We start from the raw sequence: 20,080 nt of genomic DNA on the forward strand, positions 1-20,080 counted from the left end.
GAGGGAAAAATCAAGAAATACATTTGTTATCTGCATGTCTCACGTCACTATGCTTCTTTACTGCAGACTATGACAACAATTACACTGCATCAAGAAAAGAAACAACCTTGTAATTACATACGAGTTATCTGAACCAAATAATTCTAAGAACAATTTGGTCGACTCTGAGGACATCAATTTTTTAATCTATCAAATAAAAAACACTGCATATTTAGATAATATAATAAAACGATTTTTTGCATCAAAGTGTGCTACCTATTCTATATAAGCTGTATTATCATTTTATCAATTCATATTAAATTGGAAATATTGCAGAGAGTCAGTTTACAGAAAGAGAATGTGCATTGTTGGGCTCTTTTTCTAACTGCTGACAAATAGAAGGAACCACCAGTTTAACTGCTTAGACACTCAGATGATTTTGCCTCCACTTGCATTTCCTTCCTCCACAACCAGGGATTTCCAGACCTGAGTGATGGCCGTTGACAACTGCACCGTGTTTACTGACTTCATACTCTTAGGACTCTCTGGCAGGCAGGATGTGCAGCAGGGGCTCTTTGTGCTCTTTCTGCTCATTTATGGCATCACTGTGATTGCCAACCTAGGCATGATCCTGCTGATCAACATAGACCCCCGACTCCATACACCCATGTATTATTTCCTCAGCAATTTGTCTTTCTGTGATGTTTGCTACTCCTCCTCTGTCTCTCCCAAGATGCTGGCTGATTTCTTATCTGAGCAAAAGAAGATTGCATATAATTTGTGTGTGGTTCAGATGTTCTTTTTTGGTACTTTTGCAGATGTGGACTGTGTCCTACTGTCTGTAATGGCATATGACCGTTATGTAGCCATTTGTAATCCACTTCTGTATACAGTCACCATGTCCAGGAGAGTGTGCATCCAGCTTGTGGCCACTGCCTACACTGTAGGTTTCATGGATATGACCATCTTTACCTATTTCACAACTCGATTGTCATTCTGCAATTCCAATATCATCAATCACTTCTTCTGTGACCCCCCACCATTACTAGCCCTCTCCACCTCAGACACAACCACCACTGAAATAGCATTGACTGTTTGTAGTTGTGTTGTGGGGTCCACTGTCATCACTGTCCTCCTCTCCTACAGCTACATCATAACTGCCATCCTACGCATGAAGTCAGCTGCAGGAAGACGCAAAGCCTTCTCCACCTGTGCTTCCCACTTAACTGCTGTGGCTATATTTTATGGGACAGTCTTTTTCATGTATTTCCAACCTAGTTCGAGTCACTCCATGGACACAGACAAAGTGACCTCTCTTTTCTATGCAGTTGTCATCCCCATGTTAAACCCACTGATCTACAGTTTGAGGAATAAGGATGTGAAAGGTGCCCTGAAAAAAGCAGTTGGCACTAAATTATGTACAGGGTGAAAGTGTGTTCAATCACAAAGGTTTTATTTATTGATGTTGACAGCTGAAGTTTATGGACATGGCACAGTTTTCTGTAGTATCACAAATATAATTCTGGATATTTCCTTACCCACCTTTGTGCCTAAATTGAATGTAGAGAACACTCATTATGAACCTTTATGTCTTTGAACTAAGGAAAAGTAGTAATGGGCTTACTCAACTGTTTTGCAAAGAGGATCTTTGTGTACTACTCTGCTCTCTTCATGAATATATATATATATATATATATATATATATATATATATATATATATATATTTTTTTTTTCCAGAGTTATATGGGCATAGTGCCATCTTCCTCCATTTTTAAATTTCCAGTTTTTAACCAATAATTTTCATAAACTTGCTGAGCCAGAATGGAGTTCTAATAGGTTAACATAGCTTTCATTTTCTTCTTCCTATGTGCTTGTATCATCTCATAAATTTTCTATCGTAACACGTAGAAGTAATAGGTAGTAAATGAATGCATAAGAATAAATTATAATTCTTCTGCCTTAGCTCAAAATCCCATAAATGCAAGACTCTTGTGTGTCTTGTTCACCAGTCTTTCTATTTTGTTATTTACAATGCTCATTTTCAGGATGCCATTCATAAACATTTATTGAATGATTGAATGTAGGTGTGTCCCCTACATGACAGATGTAAAAAGCAGCCTTTGTGAATGAAAAAAATCACTTTGTTTTGTTTTACTCTAGCATGTTCATTTGACACAGAATCCACTGGTACTTCTTCTTTGCCCAAGGCTGAGTATCAGGGACACAGATCCTGTCATGTAGACAACTTCTCAGATCCTCTGTTTATGATCATTCTACCCTAGGGGTGGGCAGCATCAGTAGATGTAGATTTATATAGCACATCACAGCCTTCACATCAGGCTGTGTATTTTCCCTCTTGCCCTCACTCTGGAGAACAGATACATGCTTTTGACAACTGTACAGAAACTGCATGAATGATGCTTGGGGGTCTAGGACCTTGACCTTCTCTAATAGCCACTATGCCTTTAATGTGTAAAGTGTGCTTAATGTGTGTACTTTATCTCCCTTTACAACATGTTGATAGCATTATACTAATTAACTTTTTAAAAAAACATGAAATTCCCAATTGATAAAGTTTAAGTTGAAGAGTTATTAACAAAAATTTATGTTCTTTGAAAAAAACAAACAAACAGCCAATTAACATTTCCATTAGTATTCCAGTTGTAATGCCTTAAATTGGTTCTCTTTCAATCTGTGAAATAAACCGAAACCTTAGGCTAAATACAATTTAGCAGTGCTCATTGCTTACTGGTTTGATGTTAAGTAATTCTAAGATCTATTTTAATACCTTAAGGTGATTGTACCTGCTGTTTACACTACTATTGAATAAATGTTAATACTGATAAAAAAACCTTTTACAATCTCAGGTTCTCAGAATGTTCATTTCATTTTAAGGTTTCCATTTTATTAAAAAACATGGAGGCTCTCTTTTCTTCTCCATGGAGGACAGAATAATAGACTGCTTCTCAATTAGGTCCTTTTCTCTTTACACACACACACACACACACACACCTTCCTTTAATGTATAAAGTGTGTTTAATGTACATTTGTTAAACATCATAAAAATGAAACAACATGCTTCTCAACTTTGCTTAAATGTCCCACTCTTAAATCACGGACCATCTCTTTTGTGCATTGTACTGATATCATTCTGTTATTATATCACCATCTCTAATATGATATTGTGAGCGTTCTTTGCTCAACGACTGAACACTCCATATCCATTATTCAAAACACTTGAATAGTGTCAGTGACACAAAATGACAAAACACACAAATATATACAAAAATGAAATATTAGATAACATTTTACCTCTTCTTCAATGTTACTAAAACAACAAATTTCAGGGTATGAGGCTTGACAAGACATATTTCATCATTCTCCAGAAAGTGCATAGTTGGCTGTGGACACTAAAGTTATGGATCTTTAAAGACCTACATATGACTTACACTCTAAGTAAACAGCATTCATCTCTGAACATTCCTCAGATTTATCTATTTCATCTATCTCTGCTCCACTTCCCACCAGAAATATATTATGAGCACCAGTATAGTAGAATACATTGTATTATTAAAGCATTTTCCCAAAACATATATTTTATAAATGATCATAATCACAGGATGGGTGGAAGTTTATGAGAGTATAAGGTTGATAAATGGTAGTGAAAAAATACAATGAAAATAAATTATTAAAAATATCCTCATGTAAATGAATTAGATTAGCAGAATCAACTCTTTATGACTGTTATTTCTATACTTTGTTGAATATCCACCAGCCCAACAATAGAAAAACATTTAAAACATACTTTTCCTTAGTCATTATTCATATGAATTGTATGCTAATATTTGTGAGAATGTAGAAAAACATGTCTATACCCATATAGATTAGATAGATAGAATGATAGATTTCAAATACAGATTTCAAATACATATACACATATATATGCAAAATACAAAATTTGTATGCCAGGGGAATTCAATGTCATACAATTAAAGAAAAGAAGTTATAGTACCCCTCCAAATGCCACTTTGGCGTACTGATTACTTTGAAATACAGTTACCCAAGAAAGCTGGTGTCTTGTCATACATTGGAGGCAACAAGAGTCCCTTGGTTCACACATCCTTTGCACTGACTCTCAAGTACCATAATAAAAAATGCTGTGAATCATTTTCTCTGTGATCCCCTAATCTGCATAAGCTAGCCTGTGCAGATATATCAGTTAATGAGTGGTGTCTCTTCACATAGGGCAACTAATGAAAATTGTTCATCATATCATCATTTCCTACTTTTTCACCCTGTTCTCAGTCTTAAATCTGCTCTATCACTGGGAGGAGGAACACTTTCTCCCTATGGGCCTCTCACCTGACTTTTGTGTCCATCCATTAGAAGAGTCTTCTCCCAGTATTGGTAAATTTATCTCAGTTCTATACCGTGGTCATCCTCATGGTTAACCTTTTTTTTTATTTTCTAAAAACATGAAAAGCATAAAATGTCAAATCACCAGTTGAGAGAAACATACCATCAATCTAAATTTTTTAAAGATTTTATTTATTTATCTTTAGAGGGGAAGGGAAAGAGAGAGGGAGAGAAACATTGATGTATGGTTGCCTTTTTTGCATCCCCTGCTGGGAACTGGCCTGCAGGGAACTGGCCTGTAGGGAACCGGCCTGCAACCCAGGTATGTGCCCTGACTGGGAATCAAACCTCGATTGTCTGGTTCGCGGCCCATGCTCAATCCACTGAGCTACGCCAGCCAAGGCCTAACCTTTGGATTCATAGTTTGAGAAACAAACACATAAACAACTCCACTAAGAAATCCACAGGACCAAAGGTAGGTTCCTTGTGAGATACAATTCTCCAAGATGCATCTAATTCCCTAATCACAAGCTCTAACAACCTTCAACAGCTCTACCAGCTCACACACAACTTCTCTCACGAGAATTTCACCAAACACTCATTTTTCACATAGTCCAATGCAATTTATAGCCCCAAATTATAAGAAAACTTTTAATAGTTTTAAAATTGCCACTTAACCTTAATGCAGCAATGGAGTATAGCTGGCTGCCTAAAGGATATAGTAAATACCTCAGAAAAGTGTATGTGTTCATTTGTGTGCTATCATCTATAGATTATCCATTGACAAGAGCAGATTAGTGGATGAGGGAAGAAGTCAGATTTCCTTGATTCATATGCCAGCTCTTTACCCACCTATTTACTGGCACCTTGAATAACTAACTTACTTTTTCTATGCCTCAGTTAACTATCTGTGAAATGGGGAGAATATGGTACCTGTGTCATTTATTGGTACATGATTAACTAATACATGGTTTAACTAAGTGAAAGTTGAGAAGATGGCCTAAGCTATTTCAAGCACTTCATACATCTTAGTCATATGCATAGTCTATGACCCAAATAACCATCTCAGAATCATACTCAAGAGAAACCAATGAATATGTTCACCCAAACACATGTACAAATTATTCACCATTGAATTATTTACAGCAGTACAAATGTGAAAACAACTCGGTTTTTCTCAACACACTAAATCAGAAGTTGACAGAATTTTCTTTAAATTAATTAGTGCATTTTTTAAAGATTTGTAGGCTATAAAATTTTCCACGACCACTGAGATTTCCTTTTGTTTCATAAAGGAAAACATCGACAATGTAATCAACAATTTCTTTCATCAACAAAGAAATTTTCCATCCCAGCTTCAATAAAACTTTATGTGCTATAGGTTGCTGACCTATGGTCTAGATTTGGCAAATTACTTCACGATAAGATTATACATTGGAAAATTACACAGCAATGAAGATGAATAAACTGCTTCCACATTCAATAGCATAGACAAATCTTACAAACATACTATTGAGTGAAACAACCCAGAGGAGGATGTGTAAAATATAATACGACTTCATTACTCTCTACCTCAAAAACATAAAAACTGATCCAGCATACTGTACATCAAATTGCAATGGGTGTGGAGGCAATTTCTGAGATGCTAATAATGTTCTTTTTCTTTTGGCCTGGTTCTGGGTGTACAGGCCAATGTATTTTTTCTTGGCTGCCTCTCTTTCAGTGACTTCCACTACACAACAGCAACTGGACCCAGAACACAGGTAAGTTTCTTTGCCAAGGAGGCAATTACCTTTTTTTGCTCCTTTCTGTAAATTTTGATCTTCTGTACCTTTGCAGAGTCACTGCATCTAAATTTAATGGTGATGATCCTTCATAGGCACAAGGACAGTAGCAACCCCTTTCTCTTTATATTCACCATGTTCAGCAGAGTGTGCACTCTGGTCATGGCTGGGGAGCACATGATGGGAATTACGGATACTTCAATAAATGCTTCAATAAATACATACAAAGATATGCTGCTTATGTTCCTGTGGGCCAAATGAGATTAACCATTTCTTCTGGGATGGCACATCTCACCTTCTGCTGTACTGATGAGATGGTCAGGTGAATGAGTTGGTACTTTCACATTTTGGGGCTTCATTAATTGATTACTGTAACAGGACTTTTTGTGTTCTAGGATATATTTCTATATATCCTAGAAACAATGAGGATCATCTATGTTGAGGGCAGGTTCAAAGCTTTCTCCACCTGCACCTCACACTTAACTGTGGTTTTAATTTCTCAGGGGACTCATTCTTCATGTATTTTAGTCCAAGTTTCTCCTGCTTCAAGGATCAAAACAAAATGAGCTCATTGTTTCACACACTTGTGATTCCCATGCTAAACTCTCAGACTTATGACCTACAGACCAAGGATGTCAAAAAGGACCTGGAACAACTTAGAAATGACAAATGGCTCCATTGAAAAATTCTGTACTGGGATATGTATTGGAATATTATGTAATCTATCAATAATACATATGCATTAGAAGGACACAGGGACGAGAACTAAGAGGGGTGAAAATGGGAGGGAGGTGGGGAGCAAGGGGCGGGGGAGGCTGGGATGGGAAAAATAGACAAAAAAACTGTACTTGAAAAATAACTAAATAAAATTAAAAAATATTTAACTGTTTTTGATTCATTTGTTATAAACCACAATTTATACTGTTTCAGCCAACTGAAATGTGTCATTTCCTAAAACTCCATGCTCTCTTTTATGTCTTGAATGTATATGTGGTATTCTGTATATGTACAAATGCTGTGGACTTCTAGTTACCAAATTTTTATTGCATTGATCTTTTATTTGTACATTAATTTAATTTTTTAAATGTTCCTGAGAGTTTCCAAACTGACTCTTGCACTTCTGTGTGATTTTATTCCACAGCAACTCCTGCAGATTTTGTTCTGAGGAATCTTATCATCTGGTAGAAGTGACAAATTTTCATCAATTTGGACAATTGTGTTCCTGGGAAGGACAAACCACCACTCTCCCTTGGGAACAGCTAACTGCCCAGGAAGAGAATGCTACAGTCTCCTTCATCGAATTCTCCCTGAATTTTAATAGCCCTCATCAAACTTTGTTTATTCCCTGTTGAAAAAAAATGTTGACTTGGAAAAAAATGTAAGAAAGTTTTGTTTTAGGGTGCGAACCCACCATCTTCTCAAATTGTCAGCCATCGGAATAAAGTGTCCATAAAGATTCAGTGCCTGTTTCTGCTTATTCAATTTGGCAAATGACAGGCAGCATAAACATGGTGTCTTTTCCAGTTTCAAAAACACTTCAGGTTGCTAGGGAAAGCCAAGGAAGACAATGAGGCAGCTCTGTTCTCTAAGGAGGTATTGTTTCTGGGATTTTGAGACACAGTATGGTAGAAAAACAGCAGGAGATGGTTCCTGTAATAATATATCCATTTTAACCCACAGCTTTGGAAATTTTACCTCTGGACTGGGTCCTGTCTTGAGCAGCAACATGGCAGGAGTGCAACTGGACTAGACTGAAGCCCAAGCAGAGATGGGTGTTGACCCTACAAGCACAAAGGTAATAGCATTGAACTGGCACACTATTCCCTTATAAGACAACTGAAATGTATTTAAAATCAGATTGCATATTCTTCTAGCTACTATAAACAGAGTTGAGTCTAATGTGTGAACTAAAGAGAACTAAAAAGATAGGAGAGAGTAGAAGGTTTGAGCAAGTCTGATATTGTTCTTTTTCTTGGTCTGGATACTGATTATTAGGATATTTTTAAAAACAAGATGTATACTTAGCACTTAATATTTTCTGTATGTACATGCTATACCATGACTCACCTTAAGAGTAGCTACCATGAGAAAGAATCTCAATATCAATATGAAGTACCTGTTTGAATGTGGAACATCTACAGCTCTCACTCACTGATGGAATTCAAACCTGATGTTCAACCTTGGAAAACTGTATGGCAGTTTTCTGTTGCAACTGCCCCCTAAAATCCCACCAGTAGTTTTGTATCCAATAGAAATGAGGAGGTATGCCCATGCAAAGCTTGTACAAAAATGATCAATGTAGCAATATTTGGGTTTTGACATAAACATTTACCATGATTATTAATTAGAAGAGTGCACAGCAAAGAGAATGCATAAACTGTCCTCATATTCAGTGGCTTGGGGGAACCTCATGTACATAGTGCTGAATGAAAAGATACAGACATGAGAGAATAAAAGAAGAATGATTATAAATCTGTACACTTTAAGAAAACATACTCAACTATTTACCATTTTGGCATTCATTGTGTTAGGGTCCAAAAACAGTCTTTGCAAGGCGTTTTCAGATGTTTGTTCAGTGCTTGGATGCAGGGACATTTTTTTAAATTTAATTATTGTTCAAGTACATTTTTATGTCTTTTACTCCCATCCCAGCTCAACCCACTTGTGCTCTCCACCTCCCTCCCATTTTCAGCCCCCTTAGTTGTTGTCCATGTGTCCTTTATACTAGTTCCTGTAAATCCTTTGCCTTTTTCCCCTAAAATTTTCCTCCCTCTCCACTCTGGTTGCCTTCCTGCTGTTTTCTATTTCAGTGTCTTTGGTTATACTTTGCTTCCTTGTTTGTTTTGTTGTTTAGCTTCCTGCTAAAGGTGAGATCCTATTGTATTTGTCTTTCAATGCCTGGTTTATTTCACTCAGCATAATGCTTTCCAGTCAATCCATGGTGTTACAAAGGGTAGGAGCTCCTTCTTTCTTTCCGCTGCATAGAATTCCATTGTATATATATACCATAATTTTTGGATCCATTCATTTACTGACAGGCATCTAGGTTGCTTCCAGCTCTTGGCTATTATAAATTGTGCTGCTATGAACATTGGGGTGCATAGGTTCTTTTGGATTAGTATTTTAGGGTCTTAGGACATAAACCAAGCAATGGAATTGCTGGGTAAATAGGCAGGTCTATTTTTAGTTTTCATAAAAAATTCCATACATTTTCCAAAGTGGTTGTACCAGTCTGCAATCCTACCAACAATGGATTAGGGTACCCTCTTTTCCACAACCTTTCCAACACTTGTTGTTTGTTGCTTCATTTATGATGGCCATTCTGACCAGTGTAAAGTGCTATCTCATTGTGGTTTTAATTTGCATCTCTCTGATAACTAGTGATATTGAGCATATTTTCATGTGTCTCTGGATCTTGTATATGTCTTCCTTAGAGAAATGTTTGTTCAAGTCCTTTGCCCACTTTTTAATTGGGTTGCTTGTCTTCTTAGAGTGGAGTCATGTAAGTTCTTTGCTGGGACATTTTAACTTTCAGAAACATGCATTTTAATATATCTATAGCTATATATATCTATGTAGATACATATTAGATATAAAAAGAAAAGACTACTATGAGATTGTAGGCAATTGTCTGATTTCTGTTTTAGATTTCTCTAGCTTTTATCTTTATTGAACTGAAAGTATGCTGTGAAACTTATTAGAGATTCTAAATCCCTAACAGTTTCTTATATAGACACATTTTCAAAATATTACTGTAAAGTTAACAAAGCATACAATTTCCATAAAAAATTTCTTAATGATTGTTTTTTGCCACCAGAAAGTACTGCCCCATTTATCTATCAGAGGTATTTGTAGCAGCCTTCTCTCACTGCACCAGGAAGCCTCACTGAACTGATTTTCCTTGGTGACATCATCAGGTGCTGCACCCTGTGATAAGGATCCATGCCTCAGGCCATGGCACAACAACCATTATCTGAGAGCAGGAGATTATGAGAAGGCTGTTCTCTATGCGGTAAAGTGTGGGGGGCTTGTGTGATATCAGGAAAACATTGTAGATTAGAACATGTTTCTCTTATTTGCTCTGAAGTCTTAAATTGTGTTGTGAATCTTTTCCCTTAAACACATAGTAAAGGAAAGCCATTTTATTAGAATATAAATCCTCTGGGAATCTATTTAACTGACATACTTTTTGATAATATACTGCTCTCCATATTCTGGGTGTTATGGAGAGTGGGAGTTACACTACAAGGGTTCCCGTGTCTGTAAGATCACCTTAGGATCTTACGTGAAGGGGGTGTCACCTGAGGCAGGGGGCATCCCTGAAGACAGGGAGCACCTGAGGGGAAAACTAGTGTGGGGAGGAATCTGAAGAAGGTGACCAAGGAGGACTCAGCCTCCTCCACATGTACCCTAGAGAACTAAGAAGATGGTTAGAGCTCTTCAGTCCCACAGGTACAATACTCTCTTGTGTTTAACTGGTGGAAAAGTACTTAGGTGGTTTTTCAACACATCTAGCATTTGTTTAAGTCTGTAGTTCTTTCTCAATCACCCTGCCTGATGTAGAAGAATAACACATCATAAAATATATAATTAATTATATCTGTCACATATTCCTGAGGGACTCTGTTCAATGCCCATGGACCAGACATGGAGATGGAGATATAACCCAGCTCAGTGGGGAAGCAGGGCTGATCCCTCCTGCAGACAGACTGGATGGAACACGGAAGTCCCACTGGGACAAGACAGGGACTCACTGTTTGTTTGATATTTGTTTTAGATGTCTCTAATTTTTATTTTCATTGGACTGAATTTGTGCTATGAAACATATAGAGGATATAAAAGGTTATACAATATTTTACGTACTTTTATCTATCTAATTATTTTAAAGACATATACATAAATGGTAGGATAGGCAATAAAATGCAAGCATAGATTGAGGAGGTGGGAGGATTTTTTATTTTTAATCTCTTACCTGTACTTTTTATATTGTTAATTTTTTTCAGTATGAACATTGTATTTACTTATTTATTTCTTATGTTATTATAGTTGTTCCATTCCCCCCCTCCATTCCCCTCCACCCTTCATACCTCCTCTCACCAGTGTTCCCCCCTCTTCTGCCTTTTGTTCATATCCATGAGTCATATATATAAGTTCTTTGGCTTCTCCATTTCCTATACTTAGTGTATTTTTACAACAAATATTTTCTTTCTTTAAAGGTCTGTCTACGCAAAGACAACAGTAACATAAAATGGAATAAAAATACCTCTTTAACAAATGGTGTCAGGATAACTGGACAGCTACGTACAAAACAATGAAACTTGAGCACAAACTTACACCATACGCAAAAATAAATTTAAGGTGGATAAAAGACTTAAGTATAAGTCGTGAAACCATTAAAGTCCTAGAGGAGAACATTGGCAAGAAAATCTCAGATATTTCAGGCAGCAACATTCTTACTGATATGTTCCCTAGAGCAAGGAATATAAAGGAAAGAATAAACAAATGGGATCTCATCAAAATAAAAAGCTTCTGCATGGCTAAAGAAAACAGTATTAAAATAAAAAGACAATCAACTGTATGGGAAAACATATTTGCCAATGATTCCTCAGACAAAGGTTTAATCTGCAAAATATACAAACAACTTACATGACTTCACTCTGAGAAGACAACCAACCCAATTAAAAAATGGGAAAAGGACTTGAACAGACACTTCTCCAAGGAGGACATACAGAATATCCAGAGACACATGAAGAGATGCTCAATCTCGCTAGCTATCAGAGAGATGAAAATTAAAACAACAATGAGATACCACTTTCCACCAATCAGAATGGCCATCATAAACAAAGCAACAAGTAACAAATGTTGGAGAGGGTGTGGGGAAAAGGGGACCTTAGTTCACTGTTGGTGGGATTGCAGACTGGTACAACCATTATGGAAAACAGTATGGAATTTTCTCAGAAAACTAAAAATTTACCTGTTTTTTGGCTCAGCAATTCCACTGCTAAAATTACAACCTAAGGACCCCAAAACAGTAATCCAAAAGGACCTATGCACCCCAAAGTTCATAGCAGGACATTTTACAATACCCAAGAGCTGGAAGCAGCCTAAGTGCCTGCCAGTAAATGAATGGATCAAAAAATTATGGAACATACACACAATGGAATTCTATGCAGCAGAGAGAACGAAGGAGCTACTACCCTTTGCAACAGCATGGATGGAACTGGAAAGCATTATGCTGAGTGAAATAGGCCAGGTGCTGAAAGACAAATACCATATGATCTCACCTTTAACAGGAAGCTAAACAACAAAACAAACAAGCAAGCAAAATAAAAACAATGACATTGAAGTAGAGAACAGGGGAACAGTGACCAAAGAGAGAAGGGAGGGAATTTCAGGGGAAAAGGGGGAAGGATTTGTGGGAACTATTATAAAGGACACATGGACAACAAGTAAGGAAGGTGGAAATGGGAGGGGAGATGGAGAGCCCGGGGGTGGGCTGAGATGGGAGTAAAACACAGAAAACTGTACTTGAAAAATATTAAATAAAAAATTTACAAGTTAAAAAAAATAAAGATCTGTCTACAGGAACAGATATTCAAATGAATTTATGCCAAGGATTATGAGAACTGCACAGGACACTACATCTTTAAACAGATTATTTTATTATGTTCTCCTAGCTTCCACTCCTCTGTCACTACATTCTCACAGAATGGAAGGGGTCACATATGACATACATACATATTGACTCTGTAGATTATAACAGTGAATCATAGAACTCAATTGACCTCTGAAGACCAATTCTTTAAAGCAAAGAGAGGCAGATTTCAGAGCTACTCAAGAAAAATAGGAATCAAAGAAAACAATAAGAAATTTCCTTGGAAAACTAAAACAGGACTGCCTTTTAACCCAGCATTTTCATTGCTGGGATTATGTCCTAAGAATCCTGCAACACCATTCAAAAGAACTTATACACCCCGATGTTGACAGCAGCACAATTTACAATAGCCAAGTGCTGGAAATAGCCTAAGTGTCAATCAGTAAATGAGTCAATCAAAAAACTGAGGTACATTTACACAATGTAACTCTATGCAGCATAAAGAAAGAAAGGAACTCTTACCTTTTGCAATGACATGGATGGGATTGGAGAATATTGTGCTAAGTGAAATGGGCAAAGCAGTAAAAGACCATATGGTCTCACCTATAAGAACAATCTGATCAACAACAACAACAAAAAACAGCAAACTAGAACCAGAGACATGGAAATAAAGAACCTGACAGTGACCAGAGAGGATGGGAGAGGGAGAAGGGAAATAACAGGGGAAAGAAGGGTAAGGGTTAAGTCAAGGAACATGTATAAAGTACCCATGGACAAAAACAACAGCAGAGAGCAAAGAAAATGGAAGGTGGGAGGTGGGTAGAGCAGGTGAGAATAATGGGGGGGGGGTGGAATGGAGACAACTGTACTTGAACAACAATGAAAAAACATTCCAATGTGTAGAACTCACCAGAATTTTAACTTGGGATCCTTTCTTAATCTTATACTCTACCTTTGAAATAAGCATAAATAAAAGGCTTTAAAATGAAAAAATAAGCAATATTTCAATTTGGGGGAAATGGGGGCAGAGTTCAACATGATTATTCCTTAAATTACTTGGTCTGTGAACAGATGAGGACATTTATTTTGAGACTGACACATCTGCTCTTTTAGTGAATACATCATGTGGACTTTGGTGGATTAGAGGAATGTGACTCATAAAGAAATACAGCAACACGTTCTTACCTCTCTGTCACCCTTGACCAGCATGCCTAGAGTCAGGTCCCAAACATTCTGCAGAAGCTCTGCTCAACAACAGCTGCTGTCAGAGGGAGCGTGGTTAGCCCAGGCCTATTCCAGTCTATCATTGATGGGGACCCTCCAGCCTCTTCTCAAGCAACCACCACCCTCTTGCTCCAATGGGTCCTGAATCACAGACTATCTCTATTCCTGACTATTGAGGCTGGAAAGGACAGAAGGGGTTACTAGGCAACAGGAGAACAGGGAAATGTTATGTCCAGAAACCCACCATATCTCTGCCAATCCACAAGTGTAATACTGAAGGAAAATATAGCAACGTGGTCATTATTTGTACCTCTCAACTAACCAGGTTTCTCAATTACAGGACAAATACAGTCTCTGCAACACTGAAAAAGAGCAATAATGTTATCAGAAGATGTGGTTACTGAACCAATTAATTTAAGAACTAATGCCTCATCTATGAAAACATCAATTACTTAATGTCTAAGAAAGGAGTAAAAAAATCAGAAATACTACATAAGTTGGTGTAAAAATAGTATGATTTAATATAAAAACTGTGCCATAAACTTGGTAGAATGCTATGTAAATGCAAGAAATATTATCATTAAGATTTATTGACTCACATTATATAGCATGTATTTCCAAACAGAAAGATGTCCTCATGGAGTTCTACCATTGTTTACTGTTTTTTCTAGTTACTAAAAATAGAAAGAATCAGCAATTTAACTAATAAGATAGATGATGTTAACACTGCACATCCATTTCCTTCCTCCACAACCAGGGATTTCCAGACATAATTTATGGCTGTTCAGAACTGCACCATGTTTACTAATTACATACTCTTCCGACTCTCTTGCAGGTGGGATGTGTAGCAGGGGCTCTTTGTGCTCTTCCTGCTGGTTTATAGCATCACTGTGATCGGCATCCCAGGAATTATTCTGCTGATCAAAATGGACCCCTGACTTCACACACCCATGTATTATTTCCTGAGCAATCTGTCTTTCTGTGATATCTGCTACTCTTCCTGTCTCCCCCAAGATGCTGGCTGATTTCTTATCTGAGGAAAAGAAGATTGCATATAATTTGTGTGTGGTTCAGATGTCCTTTTTTGGTACCCCTGCAGATGTGGACTGTGTCCCACTGTCTGTCATGGCATATGACCGTTATGTAGCCATTTGTAATCCACTTCTGTATACAGTTACCATGTCCAGGAGAGTGTGCATCCGGCTCATGGCCACTGCCTAAACTGTAAGTTTCATGAATATGACAATCTTTATCTATTTCACAACTCAATTGTCATTCTGCAATTCCAATGTCATCAATTACTTCTTCTGTGACCTCCCACCATTACTAGCCCTCTCCATCTCAGACACAACCACCAATGAAATAGCATTGACTGTTTGTAGTTATGTTGTGGGGTCCAGTGTCATCATTGTCCTCCTCTCCTACAGCTACATCATAACTACCATCCTTCACATGAAGTCGGCTGCAAGAAGACGCAAAGCCTTCTCCACCTGTGCTTCCCACTTAACTGCTGTGGCTATATTTTATGGGACACTCTTTTTCATATATTTCTTCCCTAGTTCGAGTTACTCCATGGACACAAAGTGGCCTCTGTTTTCTACACAGTTGTCACTCCCATGTTAAACCCACTGATCCAGTTTGAGGAATAAAAATGTGAATGACGCTCTGACAAAAAGCAGTTGGCACTAAATTATGTTCTGATTGAAGCCATGTTTTCACCCAAAGTGTTTATTTGAAGATTCTGATAGCTATAGTTCAGGTATTTGATATGCATTATTATGGGTTCACCAGTGCCTAATGATAAATATTTTTTCAGTACTTATCATTGTGTCTAAATTAAACATAGGGACCAGTCATTATTGCTCTGAATTCATTCAGGTGTTTGATATTCATTGTTATTGACTCACCAGGGCCCAGTGATAAGTATTTTTCTTTATCATTGTGTCTCAAACATAGGGAATAGTTAGTATTGATCATAATCTTCTCCCTAAGCTAAGGGAGACTAGTAATAGGCAAACTTCACTGTTTTTTCAAAGAGGATTTTATCCCTCCTTTCTCTATTCACAGGTAAGTCTCAGTGAGACCTCATGGGTTGAGCAACCCCTCTCTCTACCCATGCCAATTCAGCTCACCCTTCCAAGGTTCCAGTTTTTTAAACAATGGGTATAATAAACTTGCTCATTTAGGGGTGATTCATGGGTTAAAATTGGTTTGTTTGTCTTATTCCTATGTAATTGTGTCATTCTGTAAATATTGCATCATGACATTACAAGTATAAGTAGTAAATAAATAAATAAGAATTAAAAAATAAACCTTTGGCCCGAACTGAAAGTTTCATTCATGCATGACCCTTTCCATTCTTGTTCACAAACATTTATATCTGACTACTGACAGTGCCATTGTTCCAGAACTTTTTTTGTTGAATCAATAAATAATGTCCTCTACAAAACTGAAGCAATATAGAGCCTTTGTAAATTTTTTAAAAAATACTGAACTCCATTCATTTTTAAATCTATGCTAATATATTCATTTTAGACAAAGTTCATCAGTTCTCCTTGTCTTTCAGCCTAGTCTGAATAAGTTTTAGGGACTGGGATCCCATACAGAGAACTTCCTGGATCCTCTATTCCTCATCATTCTGCCCCCAATGTATTAACAAGTATCCAAAAGGATCAGGAGCTGTAGATTCATCCTGCACCTCAGAGTATTCACATCAGCCTATTGATTTCTCCTCTTGCCCTCAATGTGGAGATTAGACATGACCCTATAAATAAATGCACAGAAATATATGAAGGGAAGTTGGGCTTAATAACACCAGGACCTCCTCAAGGTCACTGGAAAAGAAACCTGCATCTTGATGTGAACAGAGATACGTGCTAGATAAAAGAAAACTGTAAAAAATGAATTGCCCAACTGACACAGGTTAAGTAGGAAAAACAGTTATAAACAAAAGTATGTGTTCAATGGAAAAATAGTAGAACTCCATTTGTAATGATTTACATTTGTTGTCTGTTTATCTGTGAAATAAACTGGAACCATATTTTATGCACAATTTTAATAGTGGTCATTTCTGAGTATGTCACTGCTATTCCAATAGTTTCATTAAATTAATTGCTTGGGTTGTTCTCTTTGCAGTCAATTAACAATTGCCAGCTATGAAAAACAGAACACAATTTCCGATTCCAATGAGTACTTATTTTATTTTATATTGTTTTCAGAAAAAGAACAAAGGGTCATTCTTTTTTTTGTCCAGAAAGACAGGGTACTGGGTGATAGAAGGCTTTCCATTCAGGTCCTGATCCCTAGTGTTATCTATGCCTACCATGTATGAAAAATGCTGAGTGTCATGTGCTTCCAAGCACGATAAGAATAAAGCAGGACATTAAAAGCGTGCTATTTTCAGCAGGTAACTAGCCTTCAATTACTGATTGGAGTTTTAAGTCAAAAGCAATTTATTACTCTTACCTGTTTTCTTCATAATATCGAATAATTTCATTGCTGTTATAGAATATTTAACACATCAGGACCTCTAATCATTGTCCAAACCCCTCCCACTCTCAATTACTTTATTAAAAACATACAAAATGTATTCACATCTATAAAAAGAAATTTCTTTATGTTGTATAAATTTAAAATGGATGGTCCTAATTCATATGTATGTTTAAGTAAAATATATCTCATATTTTTGTTACCTTTTTCTTTAAAGATACTAAAATAATAGCATTTGCATATACTCAGCAAGTAGAATTTTTTTCCTTTTCGTGTCTTATTTTCATTTTAAGGGAATAATCAAATGAGAGAAAGGTTAAGATAAGAACTGGACTTTGAAGTGAGACACACCTGAATGCAAATTTGTTCAAATATTTTCCTGTCCCTGGTACATTCAATAAAAAAAAAAGGAGAAAAAAATTCTGTCCTTGTTATCTCTGTAACCCTAGAGCACTTAATCCTTTTAAGCCTCAGTTTCCTCATCTCTTTATCACAGATTTAATATACATATTATTAGGAGGAATACATATAAAATTAGACATTTATGATTCTTGAAGAGAGTTTGTAAGATGATACAGAGCCAACCATCAGCTCATCAGGAGCTAAAGCCCTGGTGTTGAAAGAGGACACTGTGTCCTTGCTGGCCTCATGTCAGGAAGTGATGTCTCCAGGATCCACCCTCATCTGCAGTAGAGCCTGCTCACCCCATGGTCAGATTCCTGTGTGCATCCTAGCCTCAAGGATTGTGGGGCCCTCTGCCATCCACCTCAGAGCTTGTCTATCCTGACCATGCCTTCACCCTTAGAGCTGAGTAGAGGTTTTCTCATGGCCAACACATGCTAGCCACACCATGTCCGTGTGCAGGCCAAATACCTAGATCCACTCTATAAATTTAATCCCAGACCCCACACTGCCAAGAAATGAGTCCAGATCCTTAATCCCAGAGTACCTCATGTCATACTGTTCTGTTTGTCTCTATCCCAAGGACTATTGCTATCATGGCACAATTGGCTAAACAAGGAACTCATGTACTCTGAACATTTTCTGCTCAGTATTTAGAAGAAAAAAATATTTGATTCTCCTCACTCATAGGTCACCATTCCATTCTTCTCTATTGAAACCCCACTTAGGCCATAGCCCTACCCCCCACTGATCTACATAGACAAGTGCCTTTTTGGAAAGAGAGCTTCCCTTGCAATAAATGCTACTGTAATCTAGATTATAACCCAACATACATTTTCATGGTCAGAAGGCTTTCCTCACTACTCCATTTTCTCTCCCTCTACTCAAACTCACCTGAGGTGTACAAGTTCTGTCCAGAAGGTATCCCGCATGGAATATGAAAAACAGAGACGTGTATTGAAGAAGATGCCAGATATAAGAAACACTGGACAATAACAAGGACAAATCATCTCAGTCTCCATCAAAGTAAGTAACTTGGACCTCACACAGTTCTCCCAATAGCCATCATCTGCACTGTCATATTTTTCTCAGTCTCTTTGAGAGTATAAAATCTCTTCCATATCAAAACTGAATTTAGTTTTGGGAAAGTCTATAAATCCCTGGGTGTCACATCTTGGCTGGAGAGGCCATAGTAACCTGAGTGATCAGATGTTTAGTCAAATAACCTGCAGGAGAAATTATGCACTAAGGGGCACATTGTCATGATGAAGCTGCCCATCACCAGTTGCCCATAGTTGCAGCCTTCAGAGTCATTTCAACAGTTTCCACAGGAATGTTCAGCTTAACATAAAATTTGATGCAGATTCCTTGCTCTACTCACTCAGTCATTTTGAATGTGATGGCACACAGCACACATGTTCACTCAATGGCATCTACTGCCCCCACTGACTAGTGCAGGAAGCGGTCATTATTCACACAGGCACATTTAGTCCACTCTCCTTGGCTGACAACTACATCAGTGTGGCACAAACTGTTCACTTCATATTAACAGTGGCTGGACATTTTCCAGGCATCCATCATATGCCTTCTTTCAACTTACAGCCCTAATTTCAGTCGGGTTCATTCCCAAGAAGACAACCACACTGTGATCCCACCATCTGTAGATTTCTCTTCCCATCTCTGGCTCCTAGGCACAGTCTCCTTCAGTAATTTTGTGTAATCAATCAGTGTCACATGTAAAATCCTTAACCATAGCTCTTTATTTCTGCTCAGGCATTAATATCTCCAAGCACAAGCACTACCAGGGATGACAGTTAGTGGCTTTGTATAATAATCCAAGCAAATACCTCTGTGTGAAAAAAATCTGTTTAGCAAAATCTGTTAAATAGTAACTGAAATAATTCTCATGGTATCTATAAGTGTGTGGCTCCATATGAAGAGGCAGCATACTCAACAGAGCTTGACATCTTGTGTAGAAACACACTCAGAACTGCAGAGGCAATGACAACAATACTCAGTCAGAGTGGGTCCTCCCATCTCACTCTACCTGTGACCTTCAACAAACCACTCTTTTTTTTTTCAACCTCAGGTTTCAATCAGTCAAATGAGAGGCTAAAACTGAATAATCTTAATCCTTTATTGAAGTTACTGCATCCTGGATTACATTAACATGAGTCTATCACTGCACATACCCATTGAGCATGATTGAGACAATGGCAGATGGCTGGGAATACACTCATAACAATGGAA

General features: G+C 37.4%; 1 protein-coding gene and 1 pseudogene across 2 annotated transcripts; both read left to right on the forward strand.

Annotated features, from left to right (window-relative positions):
* The first annotated feature begins 472 nt into the window (after nucleotides 1-472).
* On the forward strand, nucleotides 473-3,839 carry LOC119060688 (olfactory receptor 1044-like). 2 transcript variants are annotated; one of them, XM_053659200.1, is made up of 2 exons: nucleotides 473-1,385; nucleotides 3,796-3,839. In XM_053659200.1, exons 1-2 carry the CDS (start codon nucleotides 473-475, stop codon nucleotides 3,837-3,839), a joined length of 957 nt encoding a protein of 318 aa, XP_053515175.1. The 2 variants fall into 2 exon arrangements, with proteins under 2 accessions (XP_053515175.1, XP_037016782.2); XM_037160887.2 differs by lacking the exon at nucleotides 3,796-3,839 and having other exon boundaries at nucleotides 473-1,408.
* An 11,047-nt stretch (nucleotides 3,840-14,886) lies between these two features.
* LOC128626492 (olfactory receptor 5AS1-like) lies at nucleotides 14,887-15,588 on the forward strand (annotated as a pseudogene).
* The last annotated feature ends 4,492 nt before the right edge of the window (nucleotides 15,589-20,080 follow it).

Source organism: Artibeus jamaicensis, unplaced genomic scaffold (genome assembly GCF_021234435.1).
Source record: "Artibeus jamaicensis isolate MK-2021 breed Jamaican fruit bat unplaced genomic scaffold, CSHL_Jam_final scaffold_614, whole genome shotgun sequence".
Lineage (NCBI taxonomy): Eukaryota > Metazoa > Chordata > Mammalia > Chiroptera > Phyllostomidae > Artibeus > Artibeus jamaicensis.

Bases quoted from the DNA above. Each gene is read 5' to 3' on its own strand.
- LOC119060688 (XM_053659200.1), top strand. From the start codon at position 473: ATGGCCGTTGACAACTGCACCGTGTTTACTGACTTCATACTCTTAGGA. The intron at 1,386-3,795 runs GCACTAAATTAT...ACTTTTCCTTAG, and splicing joins TGCCCTGAAAAAAGCAGTTG to TCATTATTCATATGAATTGT.